Here is an 11,523-nt window from a genome sequence, read left to right on the forward strand (position 1 = left end):
ACAAATGTTACTGCACATACATTTTTTGTTTATTTCATAAATATCACAGGACACAACATGTAGTAAGAGGCTTCATCATCTCAACAAACAGTGAACAAAAAAAAAAGAAAACTTGTGCGAAATAGCAGTAAACATTCAGCAGAGTGATGACTCTCTCACTCACAGAAGGAAGTTCACATATAACAGGTTCATTTTCCATGTGACAGCTGAAGTTTCACATTAACATACAGAACAGTTTGCCGCCGCAGCGACCGCTTCACACGAGTCCCCAACAGGAAAAGGAACTTGCACACAAACGTGTTATGTTACAAGTTTGAACTCGACAGCCATTATTTTTAGTTCACAAACTCAAACATGGATTCAGTTGTTTACATATTCTACAAAGGTTTCATCAAAGTGCTACATAGCGCTCCTGTTAGTGAAGTGAAACATCTTATCTAGATTACATGTTGACTGTATCAGAGAGGACAGCATTAGCCAAAGTAAACCTATCAAAAAACGTGTTGATCCGTAACAGAAATGATTTTTAAGACTAAGTCTGTAACCCATAATTCATTTAAAATCAGAACGATGGTCAGAATCAAGCTGTGTCTCGACGTTGTTTGCTGAAAACTGTACATCATATGCATCAGTATCATATCACCATGCCATATGAGCTTGAATTGGAATGTTGTAGTGTAATCATTAAGGACATTACTATGTTGTGTCCTCCAGCAGTGGGAGGTGGAGACATGTCTAGCATTGCTTATTATATAGTTGTATCGATGGAGCAATAACCATTTATAACACACGCTGAGACATTTGAGACGTAAGGTGAGCCGACAGCCAGGAGGGAGCAGTGTGGATATAGAGTTGAAGTAAAAAACGGATCACTTTGAAAGGAAAATGTCACCAGAATCTTCAAAACACAACACTACGAATACAAAGCAGACGTGCAGACTGTCACTCACAAACAGATGGTTGAAATACAAACCTCTTTAAATCCAGTGACTCCTTAATGTAATGTCAGTGTTTCAGTGAGTTTAGGATCTTCATCTGTTTTGTGCTTCGTGGATACTGTAAAGTGAGTGAAGGCTTGGGGCTGGATAACATGTGCTCTGACATTCAACCCCTGCATTTACTTTGCTGTAAATCCATGAAAAAAAAAAAATAAAAGACTGGAAAGCTTCTTTTTCACAGGGCAAACACTGACGTATGATGACTTGGTATTTACGTCTTTCCCTGTGGTCTGGGACAGCAGCCCTGACTTCACAGTGATACAGTATATATAGATTCCTCAGAGGGGACAAAGTTCACAGTTTGGACGGTGTCAGCTGATCTTACACCAGACGTAACACCACATGCACTAAAAGACGGGTCACTAACACCGATTTAGACTGGCACAGAATCCCTGCTCCCCCCACTTCAGGAGCCACATTTAGCATGCTGCCACTTTGATCAGGACTGAAGATTGCTAAAGTGACTGGGTTGAGGAGCAAGAGCCTCCACCGCTGCTCTTAAGAGTCATGTTGCTTCAAGCCATTTGGTGCAAGAAAAGGTGGAATGAATTCACCAATTAAAGCTCTAATGCCTGCTAAGTGTCCATTGCTGAGGTCAGGGAGTAACATTCCCAGGAGTCTTAAGATGGATGATAAGAAACCCGTCTCACCCCAACCCGAAAATCAGTGTTGTGCTTCGTCACAACTTATCTGATTGTCCAGCTAAACAGCAAACATCATGGATTTATTTGGGTTTACTGGGCTGGGCTCAGCTTAATTGAGGGCATTTCCTGGAGACTGCACACCAAGAAACATCTAGAGGAGCAACAACTGGAGCAGCTGAGGCCCTGCTCAGTGGATCCTCTAGTGGAGTCTCTTATTCAGATGTTTTACTGATATGGTAAATATCCAGACATCCGTTTACAGTGAGGAGACTCTGGGAAATTTCAGGGAGCAGTGACAAAGGTGCACTTTTTCTTTCTTTCTCTCTCTTTTTTCTTTTTTTTTTCCTCATCTCTGTTTATTGGCCTGACTAGTCACCACCACTGTGCTGGAATCCTGTTATCACTTGGCTATTTCAACAGGCTGTTTATTGTTGTTTGAGGTTTGTACCCTTTATGCCACAGCTAAGGAAATAGCTTCTCTGGTTTCAGTTAACACTGTACATTGTGAAACACAGCACATGAAGAAGCATGGTTTGTGCAGCAATTGGAACCACTTATACAACTACAAGTACACTAAACACTTACGCTTATGCTTATGTAAAGTTTACATAATGTACCAAATTGTACTTCTATTTATCACCCTGTTGTGAATATTTAAAAAGGCGTGAAAGAATACATCCAGCAGTTTCTCAGTGTGCATCAGTTACAGGGAGATAACTGTGAGAATCCATATGTCTAGTATTATCTGCTGGCAACAGAAACTCCCATGCAACAGGCTGTAAAACACAAGGGCCTCACTACATTGCTGAAGAGTGAGGACAGAAGTTCTGCCACACCCAGTTCTGATCTTCTTCTGGACTCAGGCAGTCCATTAAAAAAACACACCTGGAAAGTAAATGAGGCAAAGAAAAGGTTGTAGTTTGAACCGGAATGTATTTAAATAAAAAAAAGAGGTATTACCTTTTAATCTCAATACCCTACTGTTTTTTTTAACAATTATAATCTATGTACAACTATCCGTGACAGATCAGCATGCTCAAAGGGATTTTACAGATTTGAGCTCTTCAGTTTGAGTAAGACAATTATCTATTATATATTCCACAGACCATTTGGTTGAGCAAATAAACAGAGGAGAAACTGCCCTTGAGTTTTAGAAAGAAACAAAATAGAAGATGTGATGAGGTAGATGTAAAATCTAAATAATGAATGTAACAAAAGGAAAAGTGAGCTCCTACAGTATCTAAAGAGGAAAAAAAATCAGGTCCATCACGACAGTTTCTTTAAGGCAGTCCCCACATTCTCTGTCAGTCGTGTGACTGGCCTTACCTTTGAAAGTCAGCTGGCAAAAAACAGTGTAAACATGTCTGGTCCAACTTGTTGATTCAAGTTTAAAGGACAGTCGTAACAGTTGCTAGGTCTTTGCTGCAATTTCCATTAGGGTCCACTGCTGTGTCTACAACATCACAGACCCCTGCAACTTTCCCCAAACACGCTTCATTGGCTTCACTGTCCTCCGAGCTGCCCTTACTCCTGCCCTGCTGCTCGCTCTGCCAGCTGTGCCTGTTGAAGATGTATCCATTCACAGGCCCCGAGTTGCTGAGGCGGTTCCTCTTCATGAAGAGGATTTCTTTGAAGGCATACCTGAACTCTGGACTCCGGCAGTAAATGAGCGGGTTGAAGGCAGAGTTTGCGTACCCTATCCAGTTGAGTATCCTGAAGGTGAGTTCAATGTTTCCCACCTTCCATATGGCCACCACCACGTTGAGCAGAAAGAAGGGGAGCCAGCACAGAGTGAAGATCCCCATGATGATGCCCAGTGTCTTTAGGGCTTTATGTTCGCGCAGGCAAAACTTAACCTTCTTCTGGGCACGCCCATTGTTGACCTCCACAGCTTTGGTGGTGCTGCTGTCACTGTTGTGAAATCGCCCAACACTTTTGTCAATCTTCTTCAGCTGTCGTTTGGCCTCCTGGAACACACGACTGTAGACAAAAACCATGATGATCAAAGGGATGTAGAAGGAGATTATGGAGGACGTGATGGCATAAGCCATGTTGGTGGTGAACTCGCAGCACTGACTGTCCTCGATGCATTCCTTAGCTTCCTTATCATCTGATGTCCACAACTTCATGTGGATGGGCAAGAAAGATATCAAAGCAGCAATCACCCACACCAGCACAACCACAATGCGAGCCTTGCACTTAGTCAGCATGGACTGATAGCGGAATGGAGAGGTGATGGCTAAATAACGATCTATGGCTATGACACACAGGGTCTCGATACTCGCAGTCACACAGAGCACGTCAGTCGCAGTCCAGAACTCACACCAGAAACTACCAAAATGCCAGGTCTTAAAGATGATGTAACAGGCACCGAAAGGAACCACGATCAGACCCATGACCAGGTCAGCACAGGCCAGGGACGTGATGAAACAGTTGGTGACATTTTGCAGACGCTGGAAGCGGGCGATTGCTGTAATGACCAGGATGTTGCCGAAGACAATGCAGAGGACGAGTAGGGACATGATCATGCCCAGCAGAATCATTATTGGCTCACTGTAGCCGTCGTCATGCCCTGGCGGGACTGATGATGAGTTGATCATCTCGGCACTCACATTGAGGTACACTGGGGGGGCTGTGCTTCCCATCTGAAGACGCCATATGAGGGTAACACACACACACACACACACACAAGGAGGTAAACACAATTTAAATCTAAAAAACATGCTCTTATAAAAACCAGCACCATTTATAAATATTGTATGTGCATTAAAAAGTAGATAGATGTGCATTGCTGTTCACATATTTGCTGTTAGTATTATTTCCAAATAAAAAGGAAAAGCAAAAATACTATAGCAACATAACAAAACAAATAATTACATCTTGTTCGGTAAACACAGCAGTAAAAAAACAAACCAGAACAAGCAAACATAAAATAAAAGTACAAACCTCCGCAGGTATTTGTCTTGTTTCCTGCTCCCATATAACACAGAAATGTGCCTGTTCAGGTAGTTTCTGTAAAGTAATCCATGTCACATGTCCTTTATTTCCTCTTGGCTCTACCTCCACTTTTTCACTTTTGCCCTCCTCTGATCTCTGTCTTTTCTTTATCGCTGTGTGCCTCACTCACTCGGTGCCTCCACTGAGCAGTGTTTCCTCTAATGTGTCTCCCAGAGTATTTGTCAGAGCCCTTATAATGTGCAGTGATGACATCACAGCCAGTGTTCAGCCAATCGCACAGTCAGCCTGTGGAGGGTGCTAAGAGCTCCAGCGGGTTTGAACACACACTTCCTGCAGCTGCTGCCGCAGGACTGCAGGGGCACAAGCTGCATGCACAAGAAAAGTTTCTTTTCTTTTCTTTTCTTTTGAAATTAGTTTTAAAGTCTGCATTTAAAAAAAAAATCATACATTATGTGCATGTCCAAGCAGTGAGGGTGTTTTACAGCTCTTTCATGTGGGTCTAGATCACATTAATGAAGCTGTGATGCTTATTTCTATGTAGACAAATGGCCTGAGGGCTAATGAGTGTCTAGTCTGGTCAAGAGGGGGCAGGTCTGGAGAAAAAAAACAACAACAGTTCAGTAGTGGATGGGCAATGTGAGCTTACAATTATAACACAATATTCCATCATAATATTGCAATAAAGATATTTATCAAAACATTTCAAGGTAATTGTGTGTTGACATGGAATGATGTATAATTCAGAATAATATATATATATACATATATATGTATTTATGTAAATGATGCAAAATGAATAAATAATCAAAAAACTGACATCTAAGATAAATCTAAAATTAAGTAAATAACAGCATGGAGAACTGCAATGAAAACACACATTTGAATGTAATACATTTAGTAATGTGATAATTACAACCAATTCAGTTATTACTTCTATGATTAAAATTGATTTAGTATTATATTCTTTCACCTCACTGGCAGCTGTTCCTCAGATACATTTATTATGTTTAAGGGAACACTATTTTTGCGCCACATGTAATCGATTGTTGGGCTGCATTTTGTCCGTGGGCCAAGAGTTTGACACCTCTGATGTAAAATGAAAAGAAGTGACTTAAGTCATTCCACCTTAACTACAATTCTCTACTGGACACTATTTCCACAGATGCTGTAGATCAGAGGTCTCAAGGCCAGTTGTGACGTTCACGAACGAACCAAATCTATTGAACGGCATGCACAACAAGGGAGAGTACACGTGGGGGCCATTTTGATATGCAAATTTCACGTGAGTGCGGAGTGTCAGACTGCAGTTATGAGCCAAAGGAAGTGCAGCAGCATTTGGATGCACTTTTCAGATGAAAAGAACGGCAAAGCAAAGTAATATAATATAATAATATAAAATAATATGTCTTTCAAGTCTGTCTCAAATATTGTTTACTAAAATGTGCACTAATGTTACCAAGGACAGTTCAGGAGTCCTCTGCAGGGTTATACTTGAAACATGTTTTGTAAAAGTTTTTCTATAGTAATATATTTTTTAGTTTAGTATAGTTTTGCATGGAAGTTCATAGTAGACTGCTTAGTGTTCTATTGTGCCACAAATAAAAAGGTGTTTCATGTCAAAAAAACTTTATTTACACATTTTATACAAAGATCCAAAATAGTGAGCCAGTCTTTTGAACGGCTCTTTCAAAGGAACGGCTCCTCAAGATTCGGCTCTCTTCAAAGAGCCATTATTGGCCAGATGTGATGAACTACTTGAGTTTGAGCAGCCCTCCACTTGGACCACAACCTCACTCATCTGTCACCAAGGTGTTAGGGGTAGAGGGAGTAAGGGAATAGCGTGCATTGACTTGCATGACCCACCCTACTCTGTGTTTGATTGGCTGACTCTGATACAGTGAATGTATCTCTGCTCACCAATCAGAGACAGAATAATGGCGACGATACATTCACTGTCATAGGAAAAAGTTGGATTGCAGCACCCAACAGTAGACTTTAATGGATGTAGTCTTCCAGTTTGTCCAGTGGAGTCCAGGAGGGAGTAGTTAGCCACCAGGGGGCGACTCCACTAGTTAAGAATGAACTCAGCTAAAGTGGAAGTCTATTGGAAAACTTATATATAAGTACAGTACTGTGCAACGGTCTATGTTGTTTTTGTGTCTGTCAAATTTTGTGATCAGTGGCATTTTATGGATTGAAATGATGTAAGTGAAAGTTGATCTTATACTTGACCTCATATAACACGTGTATGTAATTTTCCACTCCAGGTTTAAGAGCGCCAGGGTTGTGCTATTGTTCAAGGGAAAAGGGAGGCCACACGAAATACTTGAAAACTTACATGCTACTAACATGCACTGTGAAAACACACACAATTGCTATTAAATGTGTTGCCTGATAATGTTTTGACCATATCGCTCTTTTATCATTATAGACATGCATTATTATTTTTATTTTTTTTGCTGTACTTGACTGGCCCACTACTGACCAGACTAGACTCTCATCAGCACCCAGGTCATTTGAGTTTGTGATACTCTGCTGTAGATGAATTTAAAACAAAACAAAAACTGAAACCAAATTACAGACATGTTGTAGGATTTGCATTTTCGAAGAAATGACACAGTCTGTGCAAATACATTGAAAGGCTGCATGGTATCATCAAGCTTTAAAACCTAATCCATATGTAAATTCTTAGAATGAACGGTACAAGGCTTCATGTGTTTTATTAGCTTAAAATACACTTGTCCTGAGGCAATGGAAAAGGCAGAGAAACAAGAACAGATCAGCCACTTATGTGGTGCAATGGAAGAAGCAAGCCTCGCTTTGTGTTTTAACGCTGCTCGTACTAAACCAGCAGGATGTCTCTCCACTAAATGTCTATCACTATGAGTTTAAAAATGAAGAAGATCATTTACAGGAGAAGGAACTTACTAAGTCTTAGAATACAGCTTATTAAAAAGTCAGCAACATGCATTTTTAAATGCGCTTGGAAAGTCTATGTACATTTGCTATACTGCAATTAAAACAATATTTGTGATTAAACTGACTTAAACTTACTGTAAAATAACAATAAAATGATGTTTTGTGGGGCAAACCTCACATGAGCTCCCATTGTTACATGGGGTAAGGTATTAACTTGCAAAAAATATTTAACGATCAAAATCTCTACCTTGGTGGTTCTAGTGTTAAGGGAGTGATTTATCATATAAATTATAACGTGAGATACATTTGGACTAAGGATTCACTGGAGACCAACGTGTCTGTGGAAAGACCACATACTGTATCATATATGTATATGTTATCAACGGTGTTCACAAAAACTTACACAAACAATGCAACTCTTTACTCTTTCAGACCCCTATCATCAATAGATAGGGACATATTCATCAGTCATTTTCAGTCAAGTAAGGATTTTGTGAGGCGATCGTTATCGTTAGGGATTCAAGCTCGGTTTGTGAATAACACAGTCGTTATGAGATCCTGACTCATAAACAAGCCTTTGAGATATGTAAGTAGGTGTAAGTGGGTCTGTCTCTCTTTCTGTATGTGTGTGTGTGTGTGTGTTAAGCACACAAAGGAAGTGATGATAGTTTCCAGAGCTCTGACCTTCAGTAAATGCAGACGCCACAGGCACCATGCCTCATCCTTTACTGTACTGCACAGTGAGCTCTTCACACACATTCCTCATGTCCAATGACGCAACAAACCATACATGCATGTTCCAGTACAGATTCATTTGTTTTATAGTTGTTGTTTTTTAAAAAAAAAAACATATGTATACTTTATTATGTAGTTTTCTTAGGTCTACATATTTTGGGCCTAAAATATATAAACAGCTCTTTAGTCTCACTGCACAGATTGGCATGGATTCCCACTGATGGTGACTGATTGGTGACCTTCCAATCTTTTGTGCAGTTACATACGTTGTTCTTTTCAACTTATCTTGGCAGGTTTCCACAAACATGGGCATTTGTGGTCCCATAGGTAATTAAAATGTTTTGATGACCCCCTGACCTTTCCTGCAGCTCAACCAGTGGGCTGAAACTTCCACTCGTGCCCAAGAAGCACTGAAATCTTATGGTCATGAGATGTTGCAGCTGATTCATTGACTATTTTGAACACTACAACGCTTGAGGAGAAATGAATCTTCAAGCTGCAGCATCTTGTGAGATTGTAAGTGAACCCCATGGTCTTGTGCAAGTTTCTATCTTGTCTGACCTTCGGGACAAACCCACCGCGATGGCCTCACCCGTGATAAGGCTCTAAGAAGAGTAAAATGAGACCTCACTGTATAGATTGGTAACATTGTTTTTAAAGCTTAGCTTTTGAGACATAGGGTGCCGTTGCTCATATTCCAAAAAAAATTGTTTTTATTTTACACTGTACAAGGTATAATTGAAGATTTGTTGCCTTTTATCTGACACAAAAATGAATATTTTTCAATCAGTCTTAAACTTATTAAGGTTAACTATAAATATATATGTTACTTCAATGACATTTCTGTTCAGTGTCATGTTTTGGAAAGTGGGGGTCTGCACACTGGATTAATCATGACCGTTTCCTCCGTGTGTGACATCTGTCTTCCTGTATCCTGTCACTCCCAAAGCAGAATCATTTCACTTTTGGATAACCCTCTCAGATCCTGTCTGCACTCTGTTTATTCAAACACTGAAAGAATAAAACTGTCTCCGCTACACACCATCTCCTCTCTGAGTCCAACTTTTCTTCTTAAAAGAAAGCTGTGATGTTGGCCTGTTGACCTAACCAGGACCTCCCACCTCCACTAACTATATTTTTCCTGTAATCTGAATGAACAATACCTTAAGGCGTTGTTTGTCCACGGAAAGGCTTCTGGAACATTAGAGTGAATGAGAAAATCTAAAGACTCCTTCAATTGTTTCCCTAAATGTAAGTACTGGTATTACATTTGCCAAAAAAAGCACAGCCAAAGAAACGCCCACTTTGTTTTACGTTTGGAATTACATAAGAGAATTGATACCACTGTCATGTCTGTTGCCTGTGGGGAATTAATTTAGCATAAAGACTGGAGGCAGAGTCTGACACAATTTAAAAAAATTAAAAAACTTTAACTTTGATGCAATTTAAATTTTTTTGCTTCCAAATGAAGTCCACTGCTTCCTTTGTCATATTTAAATGATAAACATTCAATAGAAAATGGAATACAGCATATACAAATATACATTTTTATATATTTTTTGTATAACTTGCCTCATTGCACACCAGGATAGTTAATTAAGATATGTTTATTTTGTTTGCCACAGTCTTACTGGTTTAATCAAGATCATGTTTTCAATGTATACAAATAAGTGTGGAACAGTGGAAAATGGAATCACATTTACATTGCTGTTAAGCTCACCAATAGAAATGAAATTAATAAAGAACATTATTTACATAAAATGATCTCTGTTATACCAACGCCTCCATACACACTAATAACCAACAAAAACACACAAGATTCTCCTTATTCACACAAAATGTCTATGTCATATGTCCTGTTGGTGCACAGGCCATAATCTCCTCACTATTAAACATATATAATGTGTAACAAGTAGACAAATATGAAAGTATCAGCTTTTTTATTTGTCATGTTCGATTCACTTGACTTCTGTACAAATTAGAGGAAATATTGTCCTGGCCTCGTTGGAACAAAGACATTCCTCTTGGGATTAGTCCAAGCCATGAAGCCCTGAACCAGTAATTGGTTCTGTGGCAAAGGCCCCTGGGGGACAGTGGGTAAAGGCCACCCCAAAACAAATGGATGAATGAGAGCCTGCGTCTGTTCCCAAAGCCGGGACATAATAGTGTGTTCTTGTTGTAAGTGGAAAGTGTCCAAGTTAGCATTCAGAAATTTTAGGACAAAACTATTTCATAAATTACAATTTAATGAGACCTTATAGGGACGAAGCAGCTAAGGAATGGGTGTGTTCTCTTTGTTCTCTCAGTTTGCCCCTGATAAGACTCAGCTAAAGGAAAAGGCTGTAAAATGTCTTTAGTGTGCAACGTCTGGACTGTGGCTTCAACAAAACAAAACAGAAACACAGGTCTGACTTGTTTAACACACATATGTTAGACAGGATACTGGAATTGTTTTAGAGTCCAAATAGCAGATCATATTGTTTCATGACTGAGAAGTGGACATGTTGCTTGGAATGTCACTTTATTCATATATCTCTGCATCAGTAAAGACAAGGAAACAAATGTAGTCAGTGAAAGAGGACATGAGAAATGAATGGTCTCATGGGAATCACTTTCTTTATCCCTTTCATTGATTGTGACACACACTCACAGATATTGTCAGGCTTATTATTAGCCATGTTTGAAAAGGTTAAAGGTTGAATGCTGGGACTGACCCAATGACCTGTTTAGTTCATGATAGTCTTGTTCCAGTTGGAAGACAGAATCGAGCGTTAACCCACAGATTTACGACAGGATTACCACTGCGTATGTGTTTACCATGACCTGAGCTGAATTATTACCATTGTGGGAAGAAAAACGAATACATCACTATCCTTGTGACAGTTTACTTAGCGCATATGATTCTGTCCTACACAGCAAAAAAGTCCCTGTAGACCCCAGCTCAGCACTGAGGAGAAATGTAATTGATTTTTGGCTTTAAAAAAAGCAATTACAACACTGGTGATTAATAATACCTTCATTTATGTAGAACATAAAAAAGACAGACCAGGTTAGGAAATATAAGATCAAACAAGATACAGACAAGAAACAAATAACAGTAATGAGGAATAAAAGTACAATACTAGTGGTAATAAATGTTTAAAATTAAGAGGATAATCAAAAAATAAAGGTTGAGTGGTATCAAATATTAAAAACAATCAAACATAAATGGTCAAGCTCAAAGGTCAATGGGTCATTCCTAAGCCAGGAAGGCTCTGCCTGAGAATCTG

At 39.5% G+C, this 11,523-nt stretch overlaps 1 protein-coding gene across 1 annotated transcript; it reads right to left on the reverse strand.

Annotated features, from left to right (window-relative positions):
• Positions 1–1,448: 1,448 nt before the first annotated feature.
• Positions 1,449–4,790, reverse strand: adrb2a (adrenoceptor beta 2, surface a). Its single transcript, XM_058650637.1, has 2 exons — positions 4,589–4,790; positions 1,449–4,287 (listed from the first exon to the last, which is right to left on the reverse strand). The coding sequence occupies exon 2, from the start codon at positions 4,285–4,287 to the stop codon at positions 3,031–3,033; it is 1,257 nt and encodes a 418-aa protein (XP_058506620.1). The 5' UTR covers positions 4,589–4,790; the 3' UTR covers positions 1,449–3,030.
• Between the last annotated feature and the right edge of the window lie 6,733 nt (positions 4,791–11,523).

Source organism: Solea solea, chromosome 14 (assembly GCF_958295425.1).
Source record: "Solea solea chromosome 14, fSolSol10.1, whole genome shotgun sequence".
In the NCBI taxonomy this organism is placed as follows: domain Eukaryota; kingdom Metazoa; phylum Chordata; class Actinopteri; order Pleuronectiformes; family Soleidae; genus Solea; species Solea solea.